Source organism: Drosophila mojavensis, unplaced genomic scaffold (genome assembly GCF_018153725.1).
Source record: "Drosophila mojavensis isolate 15081-1352.22 unplaced genomic scaffold, ASM1815372v1 contig_36, whole genome shotgun sequence".
NCBI lineage: Eukaryota > Metazoa > Arthropoda > Insecta > Diptera > Drosophilidae > Drosophila > Drosophila mojavensis.
In genome coordinates this window covers 24,849,699-24,876,595 of record NW_025318858.1, presented here as the reverse complement: position 1 = coordinate 24,876,595, position 26,897 = coordinate 24,849,699, and the positions used below count along the sequence as shown (strand labels likewise).

Sequence of the window (26,897 nt, the reverse complement as noted above, 5' to 3'; positions counted from 1 at the left end):
TGTTGTAAATTTTTCGAAAATTTGTTATTAAATCTTGTATTCCACTATCACCATAGGGCAAGTAAAGACAGGGAATTTTGCGTGCTGCGTTTTTTGTTATTAATAATTAATATTTAAAGGTTGAAATTGTATTTTTATTTGTTTTTACTCCTTAATTTCTTTTTTGAATGAACACTCTACTCACATGTTCTTATATTATGTTAGTAGACTGTATGTTGTGTGTAAAATAGCATATACCCAAAACAAAATAAATATTTAATCAAATAAGTTACGATACGTAGTTTGAACAGAACTCACAGAACGGTACTTCCAAGCAACTATAGAGCTACACAAACACACACTTACTTTCTCGATACCCCCTCTACCGCATACCTATCATACACATATATATAACACATAGTAGGTATGTCAACGACGATTTTTGGATTTTTGGATTTTCTATATTCTTGTTTTTAGTTCGGATAACACTGAACCTTTCTTTTTTATTACTTTTACTTTTGAGCCCGCCAGAAGTATTGAGCAGCACTTCAGTTAGTTCAACCAAACGCTTCAAAGGACATAAGCATATAAAGAACTTTTCAAAACAACTTCTTATAATTATTACATAAAAAATATATAAAGAAAAAAAGAAAAAACAAATGTTAGTAAAAGACTGAGCTACAAATAAAAAATAAAAAACTTATCAATAAAAAAAAAATTTATAAACACGAGGTAAACTTGAGAGAAGCAACGGTTAAAAACAGAAAAATTTTCCAATTATTATTTGTTTATTTATCTGTTTTGTTTTACACTTAATTTATAATTTTGAACTACATATATCTATCTCTATTGTAAGATTTGTTAAAATGCAATTATTTGTTAAGAAGTTCCTAAACGTATTGCATTTAAGTGAAATCAATATTTATCAAGTTTTATAGATCTAACGAATTACAAAACAATGGGACTTCTGCATTTCTTCATTGGCAATTTATTTGAATAATTATGTGTATTTATAACATATATGAAAATGTATGTCGAATTACGCACAAGTTTCGTCAGAGAAGAAAACGCATTTAAGGCTTAGAGATCATTGACGACGATCAGAACATGAAAGCTTTGTACCCCAATATACGTAATGCAGTTGAAGTTTACAAATAGTTTACATATATCGTTTTCCGACTCTTATCACTATTATCATTATAATTATATTACTTTCGATCTACCGTCTGCGCGCACTTAGGGCATATACAAGATCTATATAAAGCAAATACCTAAATTCAAGACATATATATGTATATATGTATATATATATACATATATATACATATAGACGAAGAAATATATACATACATACTACATACAAATGCTTTTAGCTTTCCTAGTCCTCTGATTTAAAAAAAGAAACAAACAAAAAACAAAAACATACTCGTACATAAGTGCGATTACCTACATTAATACATCCATACATAGTTGTCGAAGAGAGCGATTGTTCAAGCTTAATCGCAAAACCAAATGCAATCTGACCCAAAAAGTAACAATGTCAAAGTAAAAAAAATAAATAAAATAAAATGATTTGATTAAATCATCAAATCAGCATAAAAATGAAAAAGGGAAAGAAATAACAAATTGAAAACGAGGAAGGGAATCAGAACGAATATTTGACTTCGCAGAGGCATGATTAAGCAAATGAATGAAACATTTACAATTAACAGCATCTAAATAAATATTGAAGAAGAGGCAGAGGCAGAAGAGCAGCGCATTCAAGTGTTAAATTCAAAAGCGAAACACGAAACAAATTTAACACAATATTATTAAAAAATTATTATATTGTACTATTATAACTGAAATATTTAGATGAAATGACGATTCTTAATTATAACATATTATTATAGAAACATACTGAAACAACAAGAACAAAAAATGATAAATGAACCGAAAACGATTATTAAATGAAAATATAGAGAATATTATATTATGAAACAAATTACGATTTATATATTTATTATTAATTAGGTTCTGAGGCAAAACTCAGATCATTGCCAACTTGGAAGTAAGTATGAAAACTAACTAAATAACTATTTGAATATAAATAAATCATATACATATTTATATGAAATTGATCTTAAGTATTATCATAGGTAAATACAATATAGGTATATAACATACCCAACAAGAAGTGAATCATGACAGAAAGTTATTTGATTTCTTCGTAATGCATTTTATTCGAAACAAAAAGTTTTGTGTAGTGCAGCACTACTATTTTTATGTACATAACTATATATAGAACATACATACATATACACATTTATATATGCCTATTGTCAATTTTCTAGGAGTACTAACCTATCAGAAATCTGCCTTGAAATTAACTTTGTAAACAGTGATGAGCCTTGGAATTTAATTTATAGCTTCGTTTTATTCAAAATGTGTTTTGAAATCATCTCATTTGAAGCTGGTGTCTCTCAAAAATTAATCAATACAAATTCCGGCCTAGGGCATCTGCACCATACTTTGAGGTAAAATGAATTGAATACAAATTTCATAGAAAATTATGATTAGTAAATTGTGCAAGATGAGTACAAGGAATAGGCAATCGTTTAGTAAAGTTGCGATAACCCCGGATCAACTGTAGACTCTGTAGTCTCTGGCACTTCCAGATAATCGACTGCGGCGAATCTGGCGCAGTGCAGCAACAACAACAACAATAACAACAATAACAACAGCAACTACACAATGAACTGTCATCAAGACGAGATTAAGGCTGGCGACATCAAGAACGAGAACTAGAACTACTTAGAACTATGCCTCTATTTGTATCTCCCCATTCATTATGTATGTGTGTATGTGTGCTTGTGCCTGTTTGTATTGATGAGTCGAGTAACTTGCGATTAGGTTTGAACTTTTGATTTCCGACTGTCTGCCATTATGTTCAAAATCAGTATCAACTTAGCCACCAGGGAGTTCAGAACATGGAGCTGCCTACTGGGAGGAGTCGTCTGCTCTGGCAGCTACTACTGTTGCTGGTGTTGGGCGCTTGCCACGCCCAGTTCGATGAGGTACATGACGAGAGTGAAAGAGAAGCTTGGCTCCAGGGTGTGTACACGCCGCAGCCTTTGCGGGTGGCACCCTGGCAGCTGGAGGCAGTTACACCGCCTCCGCCACCGCCGCCAAGTGGCGGAGTGCATGTGCCCGGCGTGGGTCAGGTGTTTGGCCAGCGCGGCTATAAGTTCATTAAGAACCGACCCATCGATGCGTTCTTGGGCATACGCTACGCCCTGGTGAACAGTGGCCTCGGACGTTTCCAGGCAGCCAGAGCGGCGCCCTACCAGCCGATCATCAATGCAACCCAATCGAGCCCCAACTGTGCCCAGTTCCCGGAAGTGCAGCGCCTACAGTTGGCAGAGTCGCGCGGCGAGAACGTCGACGATTGCCTTACTCTGGATATCTACGCGCCCGCGGGCGGACGCGAGCTGCCCGTCATGGTCTTTGTGCACGGCGAGATGTTGTTCGACGGCGGCGCGGAAGAGGCGCAGCCCGACTACTTGCTCGAACACGACGTGGTCCTGGTCTCCATCAACTATCGACTGGCGCCATTCGGCTTTCTGGCGGCCCTCACCGAGGAGCTGCCCGGCAATGTGGCTTTGTCGGATCTGCAGCAGGCCCTCGAATGGGTGCAGCGCAACATTCGTTACTTCGGCGGCGCCAGCAGCCAAATTACGGTCGTTGGGCAGGCTGGCGGTGCCACGCTGGCCCACGCGCTCAGCCTGAGCCCCAAGACGCAGCACTTGTTCCAGCAGCTCATTTTGCAGTCGGGCACTGCCTTGAATCCCTATCTGATCGACGAAAGGCCACTGGACACGCTGGCCACCTTCGCTCAGCTCGCTCGCTGCCCCAGCGCTGGCCGCAACCTCAGCCCGCTCTACGAATGCCTGAGCCGCCTGCGCACATCCCAGTTGGCCAGCATCTTTCAGCAGTTGCTGGAGCAGAACGAGCCGCGCGGCCTCAGCTTCTTGGGCGGCTTCAAGCTGGTGGTGGGCGATTCCCTTGGCTACCTACCTGAACATCCGGCGGCGCTTGTCGCCAGCAACAGCGCCAACAATACCTTAAAGCCCGCTATTATCGGTGCGACCAAGGATGCCAGCGCCTTTATAGTCTCCCGTAAGTGATTCAGATTAGACTAAAGACTCTTTATATAAGGTTCGAGAGGAAATCCTTTATAGAAGTGCTTTCTACACTCTCAATATACAATATATTCAATGATTTCGTTTATTTTTGTTCAGGTTTCTACGATCAAATTCAGCGCTTGCAGTCACAAAATATCAGCGATTACATCAATGTGGTGCTGCGGCACACCGCCCCGCCTCAGCAGCATAAGATATGGCATGACTTGGCTGTTCGCGAGATCTTTACGCCAGAGCAGTTGCGTTATGTAACCGCTCGCAGCGTGTCGCAGGGCTTGGTGGAGCTGAGCAATCTCATATTGTATCGGGCTCCCGTTGTCTACTCGATTCGTTCGTCCTACAAGAAGAATCCCACCTATCTGTACACCTTCGACTATCGCGGCGAGTATCATCGCTTTGCCCACTTTGGCAATCCGCTGCCGTTCGGCGTGGATGCCTCGCTGAGTGACGACTCCGTCTATCTGTTTCCCTATCCGAAGGATGCTAGCAATTTGAATCCCGAGGATAAGTCGCTAGCCCGCGCCGTAGTTGCCATGTGGGTGAACTTTGCACAGACTGGCATTCCGAATCCGAACCCTAACGTTTGGCCCAAGGCGTCATCGGAGTATGGCCCGTTTTTGCGCTTTACCAATTCGCGGCAAAGCATTTTGGAGCTAGACCAGCACTTTGGCGAGAGCATCAATGTGCCTAACATATATGCCCAGTACTTCAACGCCACCAACACCAGCACCACCAGCACCACCACAACAACAACCAGACGTCCGTACTACCCCGCACAGCCTTACAGGCCACCCCAGCAGCCCGAGTACAGACCACCACAACAGCCTTACAGACCTCCCCAGCTGCCCGAGTACAGACCACCCCAGCAGCCCGAATACAGACCACCAGCCTTTAACGATTACTACGCCAGGGAGCAGGAAGTGCGCAGGCAACAGTTGCTGCGTGAGCAGGAGGAGCGGGAGCTGAAGTTACGTGAGCAACAGGAGCGAGAGCAGCAACAGCAGGAGGCGCTCTTGCGCGAAGAAGAGGAACGCCAACGAGAAGAGCAGCAACGCCAAGCAGAACTGCAGCGAGAGAAACTGCTGCGAGAGCAATTCGAGCGAGAGCAGCGACAACGTGAGGCGCAGGAGCGCGAAAACGCGGCTAGGCAAGATGTGGACGAAGACAACGAGGATGAACGAGAGCTGCAACAGCGCGAATACGAACTAAGGCAACAGCAAGAACGGGAGCAGGAACGCGAGCAACATGAGCGCGAGCAACAGCCACAGTTGGTGCCTATTGACTCGGAAGAGCAACGTCTGCAGCAGGAACGCGAGGAACAGCAGCGGGCACAGGAGGAACGCGATCAGGAGTCACGAGAGCAACATGAACGCGAGCAGCAGCAACGTGAGCAACTGGAGCGAGAACAGCTGGAGCGAGAGCAACGTGAGCGAGAACAGCAAGGAACAGGCGAACAGACATTCCCTGCGGATGATGAAAATCCGCCAGAGCCAAGTGCCTATCCCACCTACGAGGAATATGTCAAAGCCTACACGAGCTGGGTAGAGGAGCTCAACAATCGCTACAACCCAGAGGACTTTGCAAGTGCTGAGCAGGAGGCATCGCCTGACGACGCGCCACTCAACGACCCCTATGCCCAGCCAGACGAAGAGCCTCTGTACTCCGATAACACTCCACGACGAATTAAACTCATGCGCAGATATCAGTGATTTAGCACCTAAATATAAATATAGAAAGTAATCACTGCCCTATTTCATTTCGATTTGTTAGCGTATATCAACAGACATTTTCAATTTTCGTTTAAATAAATAAATTTATTTGCTGCTTTTTACTTAGTAAACCTGGCCGTTTTATTGTTGTATGGTGATAACAGACCTTAACGCAGGGGCAACAGACCCCAAAGTTATGCAACAATCTTTGGCATAGTGCATTAAAAAAAAAAAAATAATAATAATTTGTTTTTTTAATGACAGAAATTATTTATAGCTTTCTAAATTTATTTATATTTACATAGAGGATATTTGTTAGATTTCAAGTCAGCTTGCATGCGTCTTGATAGAATAATTTCAAATTACTCGAATGCCAGAAAGTCTGATTCTGATTCTCTGAACGAAAAATGCAAACAAATAAATTTAATATTTAAATGAATGTATAATCTATGATTTTCCTACATACTTTTTTATTAGAATTCATTTTAGAAAAGTTTATGTGAATTTAATTATTGTATTTTTCCTTTCTCTTGTATTCGATAATATTCTATAAGGCTTAGCTCCTGCATAATCAACCGTGACGTACGCATAAATGATGGCATTGATTATTAAGCTATAACCTTTGCCTATAATTAATTAATTTATGCACAAATATTTTACATGTTATAACAACGTTGGTTCAGCTAAAATCTCTGTCAGATGGATAAATATGCATAGATGTATATACATATATATTATTACAAATGCCATTGAACCCAAGTCTGAGCCGCTTAATGAGAGCGTCCAGGCAAGATCATTTCTATTTGCAAAGCCATATAGCAAAGTAAATACTTTCACCCACCGCAACGACTGAATAAGCTTAAGATAAAAACCAGTAGCATCAAACCCAATGAATTCAGCAAAATTTTCAAATTAAAATATCTAAAATTTAAATGGGAATTACCTCTGGCCCGCAGCTCTGAAAGTATAATTGAACCTAATCAATCCAATGCGAGGCGCCGACTTTCATTGTGCGTAAAACAAACAAACTGCCAATGCCCTAATGGAGATCCCCGACTCTGTCTGTCGATTGCTTTTAGCTCTTGGCCAGCTGGTATTAATTGTCTGTTCGCTGCAATTATATTGGGCCGCAGGGGATCGAGATCGATCTGCCAAGATGGGGAGAAAAATTTAATCGATCTGCAGCTTAACAAATTAGTTCAGTCTTTAATTAGAAGCGAACTTCGTAGAGAACCTCAAAGGCCATTAGCAAATTGCTGTCTAATTTCCCTTTTACTTTTGTTTGGATTCAATCAACGCCGCTGCAAGAAACCAGAGCAAACAAAGTCAACCACGAATTTATTGGTAGCTGAAATGCAAAATAATGGGACGACTACAGCAGCGCAACGTAGATGGCCATTGCTTCATTTCTATTTTTTATTTATTAATTTTTATTTTACTTTTTTTGTTTTTTGTTTTTGATTTATTTTAATCTTTCGTTTTCTATTTCGCATTCTGCTTTTCGCATTCTGCTTCTTAATAGTATTCGCGCACCGGAGTGAAACTTTTACTGTGGTCAGGCAAAGCGATCGGACTAAAATCTAATCGCCCACTGCTGTCTAAGATCAGTTGAGTTTCGTACTTATGCGAGCGCTGTCGCATCTTGGCCAGCTTCACAAAATCCAAGATGCAGTTTTTGGTTTTGTACGCGCTGATCGCACTCGGCGCAATTCTCGAGGCAGAGGCACGTGTGCGCGGCCGGCTGTACGATGAGGAAAAGGATACTATTCTGGAGTTGCCCAAGCTGGGCGCCATTCAGGGCAAAATAGTGGAGACGGCGTGGACCAAGCGCGAGGTGCTGCAGTTCGTGGATGTCCGATATGCTGAGCCGCCGACGGGACAGCATCGGTTTAAGGTAATAGAGAGAGAGAGATAGAGAGAGAGAGGGGGAGACAGAGAGAGAGAGAGAGAGAGAGAGAGAGAGAGAGAGAGGGAGAGACAGAGAGAGAGAGAGACAGAGAGAGAGAGAGACAGAGAGAGAGGGCCAGAGAGAGAGAGAGAGAGAGAGAGAGAGGAAGATGGAAGGAGTTAACAGAGTAATTTAGAATAGAATATTTGTTCAATTAATTCTTAGCTGAGTCTAAATTTTTATTTTCATTATACCCTGAACTAATTGTAAATGGGAGGTGTGGTAGCCCCGACAAAGTATATATACTCTGGATCAGAGCGACAAACTGAGTCGATTTATCCCTGTCCGTCTGTCCGTCGGTCCGTCCGTATGTATGAATGTGCCAATGTCAGAAAATATATGTAAGGGCTAGCGACTAGAGCTTTCTTACATTCATTTATATTATTTTAATTAATTTAAATTTAGAAATATTTTATAGTTTTTTACCATACAAGTTTTTTGCGAAATGCTTTAAAGCATCTTCAAGTTTCTCTAGCGATCATAAATAATGCAAGACGTTCGGTACTACATATTTCGTTGTCTCAGCTCCATCCGCTCGACGAACATTTCACCCGAAGCTCTAAGCCATTTATAAGCAGAAATAGACCAAACGAAAACATTCACCCAGCTCATTAATATTTATTTAAGCCCAGACCTAATCAGGGCTAAGAGCTGCTGGTAACACCTAAAAGGGGCAAGAATCGTTAAGATACGAATTTTCGCTTGATTGGTCGACAATAAATTCCGTACACTAATTAGGGCAACGTTTATTGTGCCCGTGGTAGGCCCATCAATCATCGGAATCTAATTGTTGTGCTTTTTGCAGCCGCCACGCCCCATTGAGCCCTGGGAAGATGTTATGGATGCGACAGCTGAGAAAATCGGCTGTCCGTCTGTCGTTTCGATGAACGCCCTGCAAAAGCTGGACGATGTGCTGGACGTGGAGGACTGCCTTACCATGACCATAACCACGCCGAACGTGACGGCCAGCCTGCCGGTGCTGGTCTACATACACGGCGAGTACCTCTACGAGGGCAGCAACTCGGAGGCGCCACCCCACTATCTGCTGGAAAAGGATATAGTGCTGGTGACGCCACAGTATAGACTGGGGCCGTTCGGCTTCCTCTCGACCAAAACCGACGAGATACCCGGCAATGCCGGCGTGCTCGACATCTTCTTGGCCCTGCAATTCGTAAAGCACTTCATTAAGTATTTTGGCGGTGATCCGAGCCGCATCACGGTGGCCGGCCAGGTGGGTGGGGCGGCCATAGCCCACCTGCTCACCCTGTCGCCGATGGTGCAGCGCGGCCTGTTCAGCCAAGTGATCTATCATTCGGGCTCGGCCATTATGCCCATTTTCCTGGAGGACAATCCGCGCAAGCACGCCCAGGAGATCGCCCAGAAGGCTGACTGCCAGATGGTAACTGTGCGCGATCTCAACAAATGCCTAATGGAGCTGAGCGCCTTGGAGCTGCTGAATGCATTCATGGAGCATGCGGTAAGTGATATCTTTCGCTCTTCAAGCGAGCTTTACTAATGTATTCTGCTCCACATACTAATTTATGGGCAGCTCGAGAAATCTGATCTGGGCATTGGTCATACGGGCGGCATACAGTTCACAATTGGCGGTCCCAGCGGGGTGCTGCCCAAGCATCCATATGATCTCATGCTGGAGTCGAACTTCTCCTACCCCGCCATGGGTGGCTGTCCCAAGAATGCGGGCACACGTGTGCTCAATGAAATCGTGGAGAACGACTTTGAGGGCAAGATACCCGATGACGAATACAATACGTACGACTATATCGATCACGTCATACGCCAGGTGGTGGGCACCGACAAGACCATGCTGCTGACCAGCTTTGTTACCCACGACTTTTTCAACCGCCAGCTGCTTGAGAACGGAACCTTCGACACTCTGATTCCACGGCTAATTGATGTGAGTAGGAGTAGAAGTCTGTTAACTGGTCTATTCAAAATGCATATCTCTTCCAGGTGGCGGGCACCTTGAACCATAAGCTGCCCGTGCTGTTGGCGATGAACATGAACAACAAACACAATCCGGAGAACACGTTTCTCTATTCATTCGACTATGCGGGCGAGTTCAATAGGTATCGCGACATGGACGAGGAGACGAACATGCAGAGCCCCTTCAAAGCTGGCGTCTCGCTCACCGACGAGGCGCTCTATCTGTTCCCCTATCCCGATCATGTGAAGCGCCTGAGCCCACCCGATATGACGATGGCCCATCGCATGGTCGAGCTCTGGACAAACTTTATAATTACCGGCAATCCCCTGGGCTCCTATCGGTCCGGCTATTGGCCGCCCATGACCACGCTCTATGGCCCCTATATGAAGATCGACGAGACCTTGACCATTGGCGGCAACTACTTCACTGAGTTCTCGGCCACGCTGAAGGACGAGGAGCAGGGCCACAGTCTCATACGTGAGATTTACTACTTGCGCAATCGAGCACATCGCAAGGTCCTCGGCCAGGCGCAGCGCAAGAAGCAAGCGGCGAGCCAACTCAAAAAGCTGGAGGTGCGAAAGAGTCTCGTCAAGCGCCCCAATCGCAACAAGATACGGTTCTAGGCGTCAGGCAACTAGACCATTAGCTTACCAGTATTTCTAATAAGAATCCGTACATAAATTATAATAATTTAATTGAATTTAATTTAAATTAAAGAAGTCGCGCTAGCTTTCCTATAATACAATAATAATTAATGGATGAGTGGAAGGGTAGGTAGAGGGAAGAGTGGAGGGGAGGGTGGAGAGGGGAGTGGAGGGAAGAGAGGAGGGGAGAGTGGAGAACAGAGTGGATGGGAGAATGGAGGCGAAAGAATATTATAATATTTTTTTTTTTTTTTTCAATATTTAGCTTTGAAAAGAAGGTAACACAGAGCTTCAATTCAAAGCGAAATTATTATAAACACCATAGATAATGACAGCGCGGATAATATTATATTGATATTATTGATATTAATATTATAGTCTTTGAGGTATGTTAAGTTACATAATATATACATATATATATATATATATATATATATATATATAGTTTACTTCCTTCTGCATTTTTACATTTTAACAAACCCATTTTACATTCATCTTCGATTTTCAATGGGTTCAGGGTATCAAAATTATAGTTTTCGGCAGAGTTATTGATGTGCTTTAGTTAACGGCCAAACACTAAAGAAACAAAAGAATATTTTCTGCATAAATTCAAATTAGTCTTAATAAAAGAAAGCTTTTTTAATAATTTAAGCATTTCTGAAATTTATATTCGGAACAATAAGTTATTCAATTTATTAGATTTTGTGAATAAATTAACTTATTTAAATAAATCTGAGCTTAATGTTGTATGCGTGCCGATTTTCTAGCTATGAAAACCAAGTTCTGGCCACGCGCCTCGGTGGCTTCAATCTCCTCGTTGGCTTCCTCCTGTTCCGCGTCCTCTTCTTCGTCTGTCTCTTCTGCGGCTGCTGCTTGGTCCTTGTTGAGAACATCGCGTAGCACTGCCTCCAGTTCGTAGTAATCCTCATTGACGAGATTGTAGCCCTGCTTCACCTCCTGCACTCCAATGCTATACTCGTCCAGGTAATTGTCCCCAAAGCTGACTGTACGTCCAATATGCATATATGGACCAGTTTCGTCATTCATCGCTGGCCAGGCAGGCACACCCGCCGCCTCGGGTACGCCGTTGGCCGCAAACGAGGTCCAAAGGGCAACCATGCGCTTGGCAATCTTGACATCGCTGTTGGCATTAATCATGTTGATGCGCGGCCAGGGGAACAGATAGAGATTCTCGTCGGTCAGGCTGACGCCCATGTCGAAGGGCACATCGATGGCCTCGTCCTCGCCTGTGGCATAGCGATTCAATTCGCCCTCATAGTCAAAGGTATAGAGGTAGGTGCTGTTGGGCAGCTTCTTGGCGTTGGCCTGGAGCACCAGCAGCACAGGATTCTTCAGCGCAATCGTGCTGCACAACTAGGTAGAGAAGAAGTAAATATATGAGTTTCACTTGAGATAATTGAATAGAGTTGTAGCTCACATCAATAAGACCCGGCGTAAGGCGCTTGAAGCTGCCATTCCGGATGTCCTCTGCACTGAAAATATATTCCTCGGCAAACTCCCGCCAGGAACTCGTGGGATCGGCGCCATTAATCTGCTGAATGATTGTCTCAATGTACTTCTCGCCGGACATCTTGGCATCTGAAGTGCTCTCATTGAAGCTGTCCACAAATAGATCTATGGAGGAGAGGTTATGATAACGTAAACTTTGTTCTTCGAAGGATATCCTTAATCTTCAGGGAATTACTTACCCCTCATCAGGAAGGTGCCGCCATGCTTGACAGTGCCGCCCAAAGTGGGATAGGCCGTGAACTTCTCGGCAGCAAGCAGTCGACCCGGATGCTGGGGCAGAATGCCCGACGGTCCGCCAATGACCAGCTGGACACCACCGTCGGCACCGGAGGCGACTAGGGGCTTCTGTTCGCCATACACACTGAAGGCAGCCAGCAGCATTGTGGCATTCATGCGATTGAAGCACTTGTGCAGGGAGTCCATCTTGGTTAGCTGCTTGCAGCCGGCAATGCGTCCGATTTCCTTGGTCGTCGCCAGCGGGGAGTCCGTGATGAAGGCCGGCGACAGCGCAGTGCCGGACATATAGATGACGCGATGGAACAGGTCCTTTGGCACAGCCGGGCTCAAGGTGAGCACATTAATGAGCGCCGCTCCGCCCACCTGGCCGAACAGAGTCACCCGCTCCGGATCTCCGCCAAAGTCCGCGATGTGTTCATTGATCCACTTCAGTGCCAAAATCAGATCTGTCACAGCCGCATTGCCGGGCATTTCGTCGCTCAGCGTGGAGAGGAAGCCGAAGGGACCCAGACGATAGCGCACCGACACTAAAACCACATCCTGCTCCAACAGATACCCAGGTGCCGCCTCTGTTGTGTCGCCGTCATAGAAGAAGTCACCGTGCACATAGACCATGACAGGAGCTGGCTTACCCTCCAGCTAAAGACACTTTCATTATACGTGATATTCAAGTGGATGACATCAAGGTAAACCCACCGATTTGGTATTGACTGTCAGGCGCAGACAGTCTTCCACATCAACGCCGTTCTCCTCCATTTTGGCGAACTTCACCAAATCCTGGATGGAGGGGCAGCCGGCATGATTACGATGTGCCTGCAGGATGCCCTTCCAGGGCGCCGCCATTTCCGCCGGCTTTTAGACCAAATGCAAAATTGAATATATAATTTGAATGTAAACATTTTTTATATTTTATAGACAAGCTAAAAACCCTTGAAAATTTTAGTAGAAAATGGGAAAATGCTTGACTTCAGATATTGGAAATTGATTTCCCTTAATTTTAATGAATATTTTTAAAAAACTTTCTGATGGTTTAAAGACTGCGCTATTTTGTAATATGTGTACAAAATAACATAAAAGTAATAATATAATAATAATATATAATATTCCTCTATTTTTTCCACATTTTTGTATGAAGCTAAAAATATTTTCCATGGTGCTTAAATAAGTTTTTTTTTCTTGTAAGGGATATCTATAAAATGTGTACATTGACCTAAATTGAGATACATAATTAAATCGAATTAAAATTCACCCTGCTTAAAATTAAAATAAATACTGACCCAAATTTCCCAAATACTAATTTCAAATTTAAAATCGAAAATCAAGTCTAAATCTCACCTTAAAACGCTCCGCCTTGCCGTATGGGATGTCTAGGAACTGCATCACTTTCTGGCCAGTCCATTCCGTGAGTAAAGTGCGGCCACGAATCTTGCCCAGATCCGGCAACGTTGTGGTAAACACCTTGGGACTGGGCTTGTTTTGCTGCTTTTTGTTTGGCCTTTGATTTACTGGTCTTTGCGCCAGTTGCGGCTTGGGGCGCCTGTTGGGATTTGCCGGCTTGGGCCGCTGTAGCTGTTGCTGATTTTTCTTATTCTTATTCTGAGCCGAGGCGCCGCTGATGGCAGCCAGTGCAAGAAGCGCCACCACAAGCAGCAAGAGAATCTTCCGTAGGTTTGCCATGATTTGACCCGTTGCCGTTACGCGTTCAAAGGCAACTGTTGACCAGATTGGTTGGCAACTCAAAAAGAAGACTTTCGCAACGGGTCTTGAGGCGGCGCCGTCTTAATTAAGTATCTCTTAACCGGGCACCTGGCGGCGGTTCTATTTTAGATGAGAGTTCGAGCGAAATGGGGTCAAGTCGCTGTTAACAATTCGATTGAACTCAAGTTGAGTTCCCCTTGCCTGCCACAAAGATTCATAATCCAATTCGATATTCGCAAATACAGATTATGAATATTTATCAAGTTGACTGCCAAAGCCGAAACCCGTTTGCCCCAAGGGGCACACGCTAAGAGTCTCAGAGTCTCTTTTACAGATTATGCTTGATTTTGAAAGTAAAAAGCCGAGTCCCAACTAATTCTTCACCCATTTTAGGCAAATATGGTCAAAGTGTATGCAAATAAAATAAACTCTGACCAAGTAGTGATTCAATTATGTACGAATTTGCTTAGCTGTCAACGCACGGTATTTGGCCGTTTTTCTATAACGGAGTTAACAGTTCCAAAGAATTCATATTTCATGGGTAAGTAAACATTTTCGAGCTTCAAGTTAATCTACGTATATTTGTATTACATTCGTTAATACTTTATTAATAAGTTAAACAATAATAAATAATAATTATATATTAAAATGCATTAGTCTAGATGTCTGTAAGATGGCATTCACTAGCTTAAAAAACGCACAAGAACAATTGCATTGAAATGCGCTAAAATTGTTTCTGCTTCTTGTTCCGCAGCGAGCATGAGTTATTGGGCAAGCCGAAAAATATATTTGAGAATCAATTTCACAGTATATAATATTTTTTCTTTTTTGTTGAGACAAATGCAGAAGAATGAACAAACCGGCAGAAGCAGCAGCAGCAGCAGATCAATATATGCTTGTATGAGGAACACCTGACAGTGGGGATTTTCAGAGTGTGAGTGTATATATATATATATATATATATATATATATATATATATATATATATATGTGTGTGCGATGGTGTATCGCCCACGCACAGTACACATATTTATATGTAATATAAGCGCACAACCGATTTTGTGATGAGTATTTCGTTGTCATAGAAACTGGTTTGAATTGTCACATTGCCATTTAAGACTTTAGCTGGCATCATTTGGGACTCGGGGGCCGCTTCAATGGTGCTCTGCCATGTGTTGGTGGTGTTGGCGCCCACGAAGCCCATCTCGAAGAACCACTCCTCCATGATTCGACCCTTGAAGAGCACCTTCTGGTCGAGTCGAAAGTTTTCCATTGACTCAATCGTGCTGAAGTTGATCTCACGCGATACGGCGCGCATGTCCAGAATTTTAACTGGCACCCGCGCCTCGTGTTCCACGTCCGGTGCCGAAAAGTCTTTATTCTCCTGCCATATAACTTTGCCGGTGTCCGCATCGCGCAGTATCATGTAGTTGATCTGAAATCCCTTTTGGATTTTGTCGCCTGCACTGAGGTCATCGGATCCCATATTAAAGCCACTATATGTATCACAACCAGGAGGTTATTATTTTTGTCCGTTAAATTTGGTTTTTGCAGACCAGATTATATTTTTGGAAATAATCAATGTTTATTTTTAATGCTAATTATGTGAGTAGCCGTGTATTTAGTTTGTAGAATACATATGTACGAGCAGCCGTATTCGCTAACAGCTGTCTCAGCTGCGAGACAATCGATTAGTTGTGTCAGCAGGGGACTAGTGTTGTTAAACAGTGTCACAGCTATCGATAGGTTTCAAGAAATAATCAAGAGAATTAAATTAGTACTACAAACTCTAAAAGGCTTTTAAAAAACTGGTATAAGTTTATTTAACATCTAAACGAGTATAACTAGAGTTAACGACAGTTTCAATCGCGTTTTTTTTTTTTTTTTTTAATTCTCGTGTATCTATCCGTCTACTGATTCGCCCAACGACAGTTGTCTTAGAACCATCCAACAGCTGTTAATTTCAAATTCAATCTAATAGTTGCAGCGCGCTGTTATGGAAATATTTTGCCGGTGTAGCGCTGTTAGAGTACTGTTAAAAAAATACTAGTTGAAAGTCAATAAAAAATAAAAAAAAAGTTAAGTTGGTGTTTTTGTGCGAGTAGCAATACGTGGACTGCTTGGCTTTCAATTTCATTTCCGTTGTTCAATTGCGCACAATCAACGACTGGTAGCGCCTCGATAAGAGCCGGCGTAATTGCTTTACACACACTTGTCACTCAAGCACATACATAGAAAGTGATAAATTACCAAAAATGGTCGATGTTATCAAAAAGGGCGCACTGCTTCTCATGAATCAGAAGTGCTATGACAACTACTTTCTCGAATACAATTTCCTCGATGGTGAATACGACGACCTTCGCCTGTCTCTGTCAAAGATAAGTTAACAATTATATTTCCATTTACAGTTTCATGCTTCAAGGCGCTACTGAGCAAAGGTCTCGGCATCGGCATCATCGCCGGCTCTGTGCTGGTAAAGGTGCCGCAGGTGCTGAAGATTCTAAACAGTAAATCTGGTGAGGGCATTAATTTGATGGGCGTCATGCTGGATCTGCTGGCCATCACATTCCATATGTCGTACAACTTCATGAACGGCTATCCATTCAGCTCCTGGGGCGACAACACTTTCCTCGCCATCCAAACGGTGGCCATTGCAGCGCTAGTCCTCTACTTTGGCGGACGGAAGCCACATGCGTTCATCTTCGTAGTGGCCTATGCCATACTGCTGTATATTCTCAATTCCGGTCTGACGTCCATGAAGGTTCTGTTCGCCATACAGAGTTGCAATATACCCATCCTGCTGGTGGGCAAACTATCTCAGGCAGTGACTAACTATAGGGCCGGCTCCACGGGCCAGTTATCGGCGGCCACCGTCATCATGATGTTCGCCGGCTCCGTGGCGCGCATATTCACATCCATTCAAGAGACGGGTGACACAATGATCATCATCACATTTGTCGCCTCGACCTTTGCCAATGGCGTTATATTCAGTCAGCTGTTATACTACTGGAACAAGCCCGTGGGTGGAGCTGTCAAGCGGGACGCTCCAAAGGTCAAGAAGGTCAAGACCAAGAAGGATGACTAAGTTGTAACAGCGTAGTATTAAGATTCAACACTTTCTCGACAAGATTGAACAAAGATCAAAACTAAATAAATTTATTAATTTAGCAATTGAAATTAGAAGACATCCTAGTTTTATTATTTATCATTTTCAAAGTGCTTTCGCAGCAGATCCAACGCCCTGAATCGATGCGAAATTGTGTTCTTCTCCGATTTGGGCAGCTCTGCATAGGTTTTATCGTAGCCCTTGGGCTGAAAGACTGGATCCCTGTGGGCAAAATAATATTAACATCATACTCGATAAATTTCAGTCCAATGCGAACCAGCCAAAGTCACGCGGGCCACGTGGTTCCACAATGACGCCCTCAGTGATGCCCTGAAAGATTTGCGGCTCGTCCGCGCAGCTCTCGCAATATGCAAATGTGCAAATAGCACGTGCGGATTTGTCCTCCCAACCACTCAGCATGCGATGCAGGCCTTCGGGTCGCAGTTTCTCGAGGAACCATTTAATGTACGGACCAGGCAAGCCCTCAAGCGCATTGAAGCACAGGCTGGTGTCCTCTATGAGCACTGGCCCATCCACTTGCCGGGCCGCTTCCTTGCATTTCTTCACAGCAATCTCGTCAATCTCACCCTGTAGCTCCGGCAAATCAACCTTCTTCGAGATGATCGTGCGGGGAAAATTGGGCCCAAGTATGGCGACCAGTTCCTCCAATTTCTTTGCATTGCCCGTCACAAAAGTAATTGGTTTCGACATGATCAGCTATTGTTGTCGCCAATTTAATACATGCGTAAGTAATTTGTATGCATCGTCTGTTATGCCGGCACATTCCAGAGATGAGCCGATAGGTTGCGCCATCAGCTGATCAAGGAATGGCAGAAGGACAGGGTCGTTATGCATTTGAACTGGCCAATGGAGGCAAATATTTAACGAACAAAAATATAAATAGTGCCACGTTTCATTAAAGTTTATCTTTTTGCACAGCTTTCTTCTGCCTTCTTCTAAACGCTAATACAACATAGATGGCTATTTATACTGTTCTATTTGTGCGAAGCACATTTTTATTGGGTCCGATGTCTCTTAATGTCAACTTTGAGTACAGTATAGACTCGCTTGGCGTTTATGAGGTTGACTTTTAGTGAATATAAGATCAAATTATATATGTAATTGCTAAAAAAGTGTCATGTCTATAGCTTCAGTACTGTTTGAAAAATGTTACTAGGCAGAATGCACTGTAATGCAATAAAAATGTTTATTGGCGCAATTCCATGGTTAATTAACAGTTTCCGTTAAATTGATATCGGATAAGAATTCTGCAACGTTTTTTTTTTTTAACTTTTAACTTGAGAATTCAGTTGAAGTAAAGTGAGTTATATAAATAACTTATTCTAGACCTTTTTCTACACATGAACAATATAGGCAGCTAATTTGATTTATTAATTATTAAGTAAATGGGTAAGAGTACTCTTACTCCAATGATCGACTTGGAAATACCCTGTTATATTAAAATTAAAATAATTAATTATTTAAATTAATTATTTCCTTTTTCTATTGTTTGTATTTTTTTTTTTATCAATCTTATTTTGTTATTGATTTTTTTAGTGTTATTATTAACAATTTCAACATTTGCATATACAAACATGTGGTACAAAAATATTCAAAATGAAAAATTCACATCAAAATTAGCGCAAGGCACTATAGAAAAGCGCCCCAGCCTATGTACATGGCAGCGAGATTATCCACTTTAGTTGCCTCATTAATCAAGAAGTTAACCTGACCCTCTGTGGACAAGGGAATGCTGTTTGCCTGCTGCCGCTTGACCTGTGAAGGGCAATGATTCAATTTGAGTAATTGACCCATTTTCGAATCTTCTGTTATTGCTACTCACATGTCCCTGCAGACGTTCCGCAATGCGCTGCACATCGTTCGTGACCTTCGGATCGGTCACCTCGGCGCCGTGTTTGTTCCGGTTGCTGGTCGAGGCCGTAAGACGGCTCTGGACACCCAAATCGTAGACGAACGGCCGCAGCATGGACATAAGCGTTTTGGTCTCCTGCTTTAGCAGTCGCAGCGTTATCTCACAGCACTTGCGGAAGCTGCCCTCCACGCCCAAGGGACCCATGGCCGTGATCATGTTGTGGGTGAGGCGGAAGGGAACCACCTCGGGATAGGCAAACGCCTCGCCCTGATTGAACAAGCAGTTGAAGTCCACGTGCACCGCATCGCCATTGCGCTCGTCGAAGAGTATATTCTCACCATGGCGATCGCCCAGGCCCAGGATGTAGCCCACCATTGACATGACGGCCACGGTGCGTATATACGAGTTGCGTGCCTCATACCAGCCGTGGGGCGTGGTAAAGCGCTGCAGCAGCCACTCCTGGAAAACAGGCGGATGGGCGGGAAGCAGCTGGTTAAGGAACACGGCACGCTTACGCTCTATTGACTCCGTTTGCGGCAAGGCCAGCTGCTGCAGCTGGCGGCCGCTCATCACCTGACCCCGCTGCATGTACAAGGCGATGCAAATGCTGCGATACGAATTCAGATTCGGCAGCCACTCGAGAAGGCCGCACTCCTCATTGAACGGCAGCACGGCATAGGTGCGTATGTGCAGACGCCGCTGGCGGGCACTCGCATCCTGATGCAGATAGCGCTTCATCAGCCCATTGAACTCCATGAGACGTGCATCCTTGCGCAAGTCGTCCTTGGGCTTAACCATGATGTCATAATCCTGCCCATCGCTGCAGCGTATGGTCAGCTTTTTGGGTCGTGCCGCTGAGCGCAGCACGAGCACCTTCTCCTGGAAGCCAGTTATATAGATATGCCTATAGGGGAACCAATTGCTCGTCGAAAGCTTGTTGGCACCCGGACTGGGCGAGGGCGTAGTATCCTGCGCCGAGGATATGTTGAATGTCGGCTGCATATACTTTTCGAAGGGCAGCATTATGTTGGAGAAGTTCGCCTGGCCGCACAGCTGCGGCAGTCGCTTGTCCAGGTCGCTCAGCTTGTAGCTGCGATCGAGGGTGACCTCCTTGTTGGTCACGCAAATCAAACGATCCGTCAAAGTGTTGAAGTCGCTCAGTAAGCGCTGAAATTCGGCATTCTGCAGCCGCTCATCGGTGAGAATCGAATTGCAGCGCTTCACGCGATTCACTGCGGCGGACTTGAAGTGGGGCAACAGCATCCAAAGCGACTGCTGCGGATACTCCCGGATCAGCATGATGATCACAGTGCGCAGCACGGCAAACACCTCGGCCGAGGGATGGCAGAGGCGGCTCAGCATTTGCGAATACGCCGTATAGAACATGCCCGTGGACAGCGCCGTGCAGCAGTTGCTGAGCAGATCATTCATTTTGCGCACCAGCTCCGCATGGCTCGTGCTGGCTGCGGCCGAGGCTGTGGCCGCTGTGTCCAGCCAGAGGCTGATCAGGCGCGGCATGGACTGGTAGACATGGTCGCTGCCATAGCGCAACGATTTCGCATAGTTGACCATAATCTGCAGCAGCAGCTCCTCATCCTCGCGCGTCTGCGTATTGGCCGTGCCGGCGGCTCGCGCCTCACGCATCTTCTCCAGAAACTGGGCCAGCTGGACGAAGCAGCGCTCCGATTTGTGGTGCACAGCGATGGCCTCCTGGAAGTACTTGAGTATGGCGTCGGCGCACAGATTCATCGAGTCCGCATTGTACGTGGCCTGCAGATACTTTCCCTCGAAGTAGAGCTGACGCTGCTCGCCGCTGAGCTGCTTGACGTTTCCCTCGCATTGCTGGACAATCGCCGACAGCTGCTCCTCGAGGAAATTCATGGCCTGCACCTGATCACCCTTCTGCCACAGCAGCTTGGCGCGCTCCAGGAAGAGGCGGCTCGGCTTATACTCCGCCGCCTTCATTAGATAGAGATGCGCGCGCTGCAGCTGGCCCGCATTACGATTGATTTGGGCGCTGTTCAGCCAGAGCTGGGCCAGCTGTGTCCGGAGCTGTGCCTGCAGCGGCGCGCAATCGCCCAGCCGGCGCTTGAGCTCGGCGAGCAGATTGCGTCGAAAGCTGTAGATGGGCTCCAGCACGCGCAGCTGCGGCTGCAGTATCTGCAGTCGAGACTGCCAATCGGCAAAGTAGTTGCGCATCAATTCCGTCTGTTGCTGCTCCGTCTGCTCCTGCTGCAGCGCCGACAGCTGCTCGACCAGCTGATGGCTGCACTGCAGCTCGTGCAGCATATGCAGCTTCAGTACATCGTCATAGGCATGTGCATACGAGTGCTGCTGCAGGGCGGAGCAGCTGCGCAGCTGATCCAGCACCGAGCAGCGCATGGACTCCAGCAGCGAATCGAACTCCACTTTGGTGGTCATCGGCTGCCTTAGGGCGAGGCATGCCTGGGCGCACTGAGCGTGCCAGTTGGGCTTGCAGCGGCTCTGCTGCTGCCGTTGGACCTGCAGCTCCTCGAGCTCATCGTAACTGCCCAGGCGCCAGAGCAGCTCTGCCTTGCACTCGCTGAAATACTGTTCCGTGTGCTGATCCGCCAGACGTTGGGAGAGACCGTCGGCAATAAGCAGCGCCGTCTTGGGCGTGTCCATGCGCAAGTAGGCATCGATAATGGCGCGTATGTGCTCCGGCTGCAGTTGCTCCGTGCTGGACAGCAGTTGCTCATAGCATGTGATCATATCCTGCTGGCGTTCCACCAAACGATTCACTAGAATCTCCTGGGTGACGCTCATGTCGCAGCTGCGCGTCTGCACCGCACCCTCCACCGAATCGGCGTCCATCAGCCGCCCATAGAGCTCGACGAGAAACGTGAACTGCTCCAGCAAACGTGCAGTCTTGTCGCCATCTATATAGGCCTCCAGGTAGCGCAGAGCCCGCGCATACTCTCCGCAGTTATAGCTGGCCCGTGCCACACGCAGCTTGTCGATGCGCTGCACGAACCCGTAGATGGCACCGTAGTTGGCGTCCACGTCCTGGGGCGGCTTGCCGGCCATGCTCAGGCCGTGTTGGCGCTGCCATTCGCGCAGCCAGCGCTGAAGGAAGTCCAGCAGCTCGGCACACAGTTTGCCGGCCAATCGGGACTGATCCTCAGCACTGGAGCCAGCCAGGGGATCATCATTAGTCGTTTTAGTGGAGGCTCTATATTTCATCGACTCGAAGAGCTTGTAGCCGCCAGCATTGCGGTTTGTTGCAGTTGGATCGAAGGCAGTTTTTGCTGGTGTCGCCACTTGCTTGGAAAGCTCTTCATTCGCCTGCAGCACCGTCTGGAACTCCTCCTCGATGCGGATACGCTGCTCCGCATTGCACTCGAGCAATGCGTGTAGCAGGATATAGGGATAGAAGGTGCTCAGCATGTTCGAGTCGCGTCGAATGCAGGGCTTGTAGGAGCTGAGCAAGTGACGCGTATCCGACGACTGCACGTAGTCAATGAGGCGCGAGGCCCAGAGGAATGCCCACAGCTCGTAGGAGTTATGCGTGTAATGACTGCCAAAGAGCGGATGCTGTGTCAGCGTGTTGGGCCGTTGCGAGCAGGTGTAGCAGGAGTTGAGCAAGGGTTCCATGATCTCGCGCATACGCACCGGCAGCGACTGCCACAGCTGCAGCTTCTTCTGCTCCTTGGGCGCAATGCCGCAGACGGCGAGTGTTTCCTGTATGGCCAGCGAGAAGCTGTCCACGTGCTTCGTCTTCTGCTGGAACTGATAGCCGCGACAGAGCGCCGTCAGAGCCAGCACGGTGAAGTCATCCGTTAGGACGCTCAGCGGTAGCTGCTGCGAGCTGGCGTAGTTGTAGTTGGAGGGCAAATAGCTTGCATCGATAGCTCCCAATTCGCCCAGGCACTTGGCAGAGGCCAGCTGCAGCGAGCGATCGTCGTGCTGGCTGCCAGACATCAGGATATTGACAATCTGCTCCATGAGCGGTTCCATGGGCAGTTTGTGCAGTATCATATGATTCAGTTGGGCACGACGGCGACCGAACAGCTCGGCCAGATGCTCTAGTCCATAGACGCGTACCTGCAGGCACTCGTTAGTGATTTGCTTATGTAGAAAGCGCAGCTGATCCAGCAGCGGAGCCTCGTCCTCATCCGCCACAGGGCCGTCAAGGCACAGCTGCGCCGTGTGACGCTTAATGCACTCTCTTATAGGCGTCGATACATGTTCCAGGCGCTCCAGAAAATATAAATCTACCACAAGAGTATAAATTATTGAAATATAAAGAGAATTCAGCTATTCATTTATCTACCTTGTATATAGCTGCCCAGCATGGAAGCGTTGCGTAGAATGACAAATTCGTAGAGCTCATTGACCTGCTCCACGCTGTAGGCGAGCAGCGGCTGCAGCGTGGCGACAATGCGACCAAGCGAAGGACCCAGCTCCTGTATGTTCACCACATGAAGAAATATGTGCCAAATCTTCAAGCAAATACGCTGCAGATTTGGCTCTTGCAGCGTGTGCACAAAACTCAACATGGCGATGATCTTAAAGCGAAATTGAGTCACATGTTGAGGGCCGACAAAGCGAAGAATCTGTCCCAGACTGTAGAGTGTCTCCTCCTTCAGGCTCTTCTCGAACGACGCCTCAGACAGACAGCTTTCGAAATAGGTGATGACGCCGAGTATGCGCTCCGCAATGAACGTGGAGAATTGGGCATTGGTTGCCTGCGTGGACAGACTCTCGCTGCCTCCGCTCAGTTGCAGCAGACTTTGAAAGGAACGCATCACAAAGGTTGGATTTCGATTGAAGTAGATTAGCAGCTCGGCTACAGTTTGCTAGGGGAATTCATAGGGATTAGTTTCATTGCAGATTAACAGAAGCAGTTTGAGCACACCTTTACATCCGCATTCATCAGTTCCTGCAAGGTGGATTGCGTGCAGCTGGCCACCAGCTCGATGCAACGATTTGCCAGCTCTGGCGGCTCGCTGAGATGGACGTGAGCATAGAGACGCAAAAAGGACGTCGAGAAGAGTGCAGCAATTGGCTTATGGACTTGTTTGGCAATGAGCACAAAGACGCCCTTGCAGCGCGGCTCCTTAATACAGTAGGGCAGTATCAGGGTGGTCAGCAGGCGGTGGTACTTGCAGGTGAACTCCTGCACGCAGGAGTAGCCCAGCATTCTGGTCAGCTAGAAGATAGGTCATAGATTAAAGGAGCTCTGCAAAGCATACGAAAGACTCACCGCTCGCAGGGAGTGGGTGAAGCGTACTCCCTGCGTCAAATAGGCCTGCAGTGCCAGCTGAACGACTAAGCCGAGCGCATCTCGTTTGTACCAGTTCCACAGCGTGAGCGGCTGCAGGTCGTGGCGTGCGCACAGTTGGCACGCGGCGAGCACAGCTTCCTGGGCGACCAGCGAACGCGTGTGCACTAGGAAAAAGAAGGTCATCTTGAACCAGTGGAAGAGCCAGAGCTCATCGATCTCCGGATGAGCTGCGCACACGATCAGACGCAACAATTTTCGCTGCTGGACCTCGCTCTGCGCCTCCAGAGGCTTCGCTAACATGTCCAAAATCCAGTCGAGCACAAGGCTTGCGAGCTGCTGCATGAAGTCCGGGGATTGAGCAGCTAGCACGGGCACAAGGCGTTCGAAACTGCGCTCGTTGAGTGCCTGCAAATCGGGCGCATTCCTAAGCAAGCTCAGACAGACCGAGGGTTCCAGGTTGATCAAATCCAAGTGATGGGCAATGTAAGTGCATTTTGACTTGAACAGCATAGCATCTACAAATGCATTCAAGGTGGAGCTACTGAAGGACTTGGCAACTGCAGTGCTCGGCTTGCACATGCCCAAATATAAACCAGGCAATGTGGCAGGCAGCTCCTCGCACTTGGAGCAGCATAGTATGATCTTCCGATTCTCTGCCTTGAAGACATGCGCCGTCTCTGGCTGTTGGGTGCACAGCAACAGACGCAGCACAGCGGCCAGCGTGTTGCCGTCCTCGGTGGGCTTCAGCTTGGGCAACATTTGCTGCAGGTGACCGGATTTGATGTAGCCTGCCACATACAGCTGAGGCAGATGCTCGCAGAGGAGCTGCACAATGTCCGCCTGCTCGGCGTTAAGCATCGCCAGACACTTCTGTGCAAAGAAGCTCTGCAGCTGGGTGTGAGCACTAGATGGGATCTCCAGGCGGAGCGTGGCCAAAGCAAGCAAGGCCTGAGTTTTCTTCTCCTGCTCCGATGACTGCAGAGCGCGCTGCAGCACGCCCAGAAGCTGCTGCTGTGTATGTGGCTTCAATTGCAGACGCAGGCAGGTGCAGTGCAGCAGCAGAGCGCAGATCTCCATGAACTCCGGACAGGCCACGCACAGAGAATCCTCCAAGAGCTGGGCACTCAGTACATTCCAATTGCTGTTGGCATCGGTGTGCAGCGCGACCTCGTGATGCTGCGGCAGTTGGGCGAGCAGCTCAGCGTTAAGTGCCTCATCACTGGCAGCCACGAGCTCCTGCTGATTGGCCATCAGCAGCAGCCGCTCCATATGCTTGAGCCCACGCAGCACAGCCAACAGTTCGGGCAGCTTCTCGGGCGTAGGCTTCGCCAACAGTCGAGCCAGACTCTGGCTGAGCATCAACGAGATTTTATCTCTAATTGCGGGCTGCTTGGCAGCAACTGCAGCGAGTAAGGACAGTAGAGGTCCAGGATTGCCACGCCACTGACGCAACAGAAGCTGGCAAGTGTTGGCAGGCAGCATTGAGCTCGCCTCCTTCAGCTGCTCTCGCAGATAGTCGCACAGAACCTGGAGCAGATGGCAACGCCAATCGCTGGCCGGTTGAGACAGCACCTCATGCAAAAGTTGGCAACACAACTCAAGGCAATCAGGATTCGACATCTTTTGCCTTGTAAACACTAGTAGTAGCTGCTCGGTGTGCGTGACTAGCCGCTCCAGCTGCGCCTGCGTCATGCACTTGTCTTTCCAGCGACTGATTAGGGACCACATTAGAGCCAGAGCTCGCAGCGTGAGGGCTGCATAGTGAGCCACAGCTGCGCTGTTCGACCAACTGGTTGTGGTATGTGCTTGGAGCACAGAATGACAGTAGCTTAGACATGTCAGCTTGGTGTCCATGTTGCACTCTTTGAGAGTGAGCAAAGCCTGATGAAGACTCTCGGCGAACTGATCGCTGTGCGTGGCATGGCCGATATGATGTGCCTGTTGTAGAACTAGCAGCAGATACTTGGCATATGCATCCGATTTGTCCAGCTGCAGTGTAATCACTTGGAATGCACATTGATCATCGAACTCCTGCAGCACACTGGAGTCGCAGCGAAAGATGTGCAAATGCAAAGTGCGCAATTCTTTGCAGTTCTTGTCGGGATTAGTGTAGTCGAAGGCGCTCATCTTGTCATAGAGCTGCTGTAGCGCCTCCCTGTAGGCCTCTACGAGACGCCCGTAGAGTTTCGGATGGTTGCACCAGCAGGATAACAAAAGCTTCTGCTGTAGCTGCACATTTTTCAGACACTGTCTAAATTTATCAATTAACACATATATAGAGAAAAGGGGTCTATCCACTTACCCCTCATCCGTACAGTCGCTCAAACAAACAGACAGTTTGTTTAGTAGCCACAGCAGAAAAGCATCCTGGAATTCGCTTTTTAATTCGTTCACAGATGAGCAGCTGATGAGACTTGGATCCTGACAGAGAATGTCATCAACAACATTGTATACAGCGGATAAATTGCTTTGGTTGCGATTCACCAAATTGTACAACAATTTCCACATGTCCTTCCGCCGGCCCGACATATTGATGAATCTATTATTTGAAATATCAAAATGCGAGGGCCGACATTTCCATGCAACATATCAACGTTGCCAGATCACCAAAACAAACAAATTGCGACAGTTTGAAAATACCAAAGAAATATACTAATCATCATATGGCACCTAATAGACTAGCAGCTGTTAATATTTGAAATTCTGACACAGCTCAATAGTTTTCACAGGGCATTATTTACTAATTCATACCAAATTAAATATAAGCTCATAAAAAAATACTGTAGATCGAAAGATCAA

At 46.5% G+C, this 26,897-nt stretch overlaps 7 protein-coding genes across 8 annotated transcripts; 3 read left to right on the top strand and 4 right to left on the bottom strand.

Annotated features, from left to right (window-relative positions):
- Positions 1-2,916: 2,916 nt before the first annotated feature.
- LOC6577756 (glutactin) lies at positions 2,917-5,900 on the top strand. The gene is made up of 2 exons (XM_002003667.4): positions 2,917-4,137; positions 4,260-5,900. Exons 1-2 carry the CDS (start codon positions 2,949-2,951, stop codon positions 5,867-5,869), a joined length of 2,799 nt encoding a protein of 932 aa, XP_002003703.2. The 5' UTR covers positions 2,917-2,948; the 3' UTR covers positions 5,870-5,900.
- A 1,065-nt stretch (positions 5,901-6,965) lies between these two features.
- On the top strand, positions 6,966-10,494 carry LOC6577755 (glutactin). The gene is made up of 4 exons (XM_002003666.3): positions 6,966-7,763; positions 8,623-9,294; positions 9,367-9,732; positions 9,789-10,494. The coding sequence occupies exons 1-4, from the start codon at positions 7,536-7,538 to the stop codon at positions 10,383-10,385; spliced, it is 1,863 nt and encodes a 620-aa protein (XP_002003702.1). The 5' UTR covers positions 6,966-7,535; the 3' UTR covers positions 10,386-10,494.
- A 423-nt stretch (positions 10,495-10,917) lies between these two features.
- LOC6577754 (glutactin) lies at positions 10,918-14,139 on the bottom strand. The gene is made up of 5 exons (XM_002003665.4): positions 13,509-14,139; positions 12,870-13,025; positions 12,116-12,812; positions 11,845-12,041; positions 10,918-11,780 (listed from the first exon to the last, which is right to left on the bottom strand). The coding sequence occupies exons 1-5, from the start codon at positions 13,848-13,850 to the stop codon at positions 11,145-11,147; spliced, it is 2,028 nt and encodes a 675-aa protein (XP_002003701.4). The 5' UTR covers positions 13,851-14,139; the 3' UTR covers positions 10,918-11,144.
- Positions 14,140-14,432: 293 nt separating this feature from the next.
- LOC6577753 (probable cGMP 3',5'-cyclic phosphodiesterase subunit delta) lies at positions 14,433-15,567 on the bottom strand. Its single transcript, XM_044008683.1, has 2 exons — positions 14,863-15,567; positions 14,433-14,830 (listed from the first exon to the last, which is right to left on the bottom strand). Exon 1 carries the CDS (start codon positions 15,355-15,357, stop codon positions 14,902-14,904), a length of 456 nt encoding a protein of 151 aa, XP_043864618.1. The 5' UTR covers positions 15,358-15,567; the 3' UTR covers positions 14,433-14,830; positions 14,863-14,901.
- A 289-nt stretch (positions 15,568-15,856) lies between these two features.
- Positions 15,857-17,054, top strand: LOC6577752 (mannose-P-dolichol utilization defect 1 protein homolog). Its single transcript, XM_002003663.4, has 2 exons — positions 15,857-16,214; positions 16,280-17,054. Exons 1-2 carry the CDS (start codon positions 16,127-16,129, stop codon positions 16,954-16,956), a joined length of 765 nt encoding a protein of 254 aa, XP_002003699.1. The 5' UTR covers positions 15,857-16,126; the 3' UTR covers positions 16,957-17,054.
- Positions 17,001-17,789, bottom strand: LOC6577751 (inosine triphosphate pyrophosphatase). Its single transcript, XM_002003662.4, has 2 exons — positions 17,255-17,789; positions 17,001-17,199 (listed from the first exon to the last, which is right to left on the bottom strand). Exons 1-2 carry the CDS (start codon positions 17,686-17,688, stop codon positions 17,070-17,072), a joined length of 564 nt encoding a protein of 187 aa, XP_002003698.1. The 5' UTR covers positions 17,689-17,789; the 3' UTR covers positions 17,001-17,069.
- A 743-nt stretch (positions 17,790-18,532) lies between these two features.
- LOC6577750 (serine/threonine-protein kinase ATR) lies at positions 18,533-26,718 on the bottom strand. 2 transcript variants are annotated; one of them, XM_002003661.4, is made up of 6 exons: positions 26,401-26,718; positions 24,078-26,349; positions 23,730-24,023; positions 23,145-23,670; positions 18,821-23,085; positions 18,533-18,753 (listed from the first exon to the last, which is right to left on the bottom strand). In XM_002003661.4, exons 1-6 carry the CDS (start codon positions 26,625-26,627, stop codon positions 18,628-18,630), a joined length of 7,710 nt encoding a protein of 2,569 aa, XP_002003697.3. In that variant the 5' UTR covers positions 26,628-26,718; the 3' UTR covers positions 18,533-18,627. The 2 variants fall into 2 exon arrangements, with proteins under 2 accessions (XP_002003697.3, XP_043864908.1); XM_044008973.1 differs by having other exon boundaries at positions 24,078-26,345; positions 26,401-26,483.
- Between the last annotated feature and the right edge of the window lie 179 nt (positions 26,719-26,897).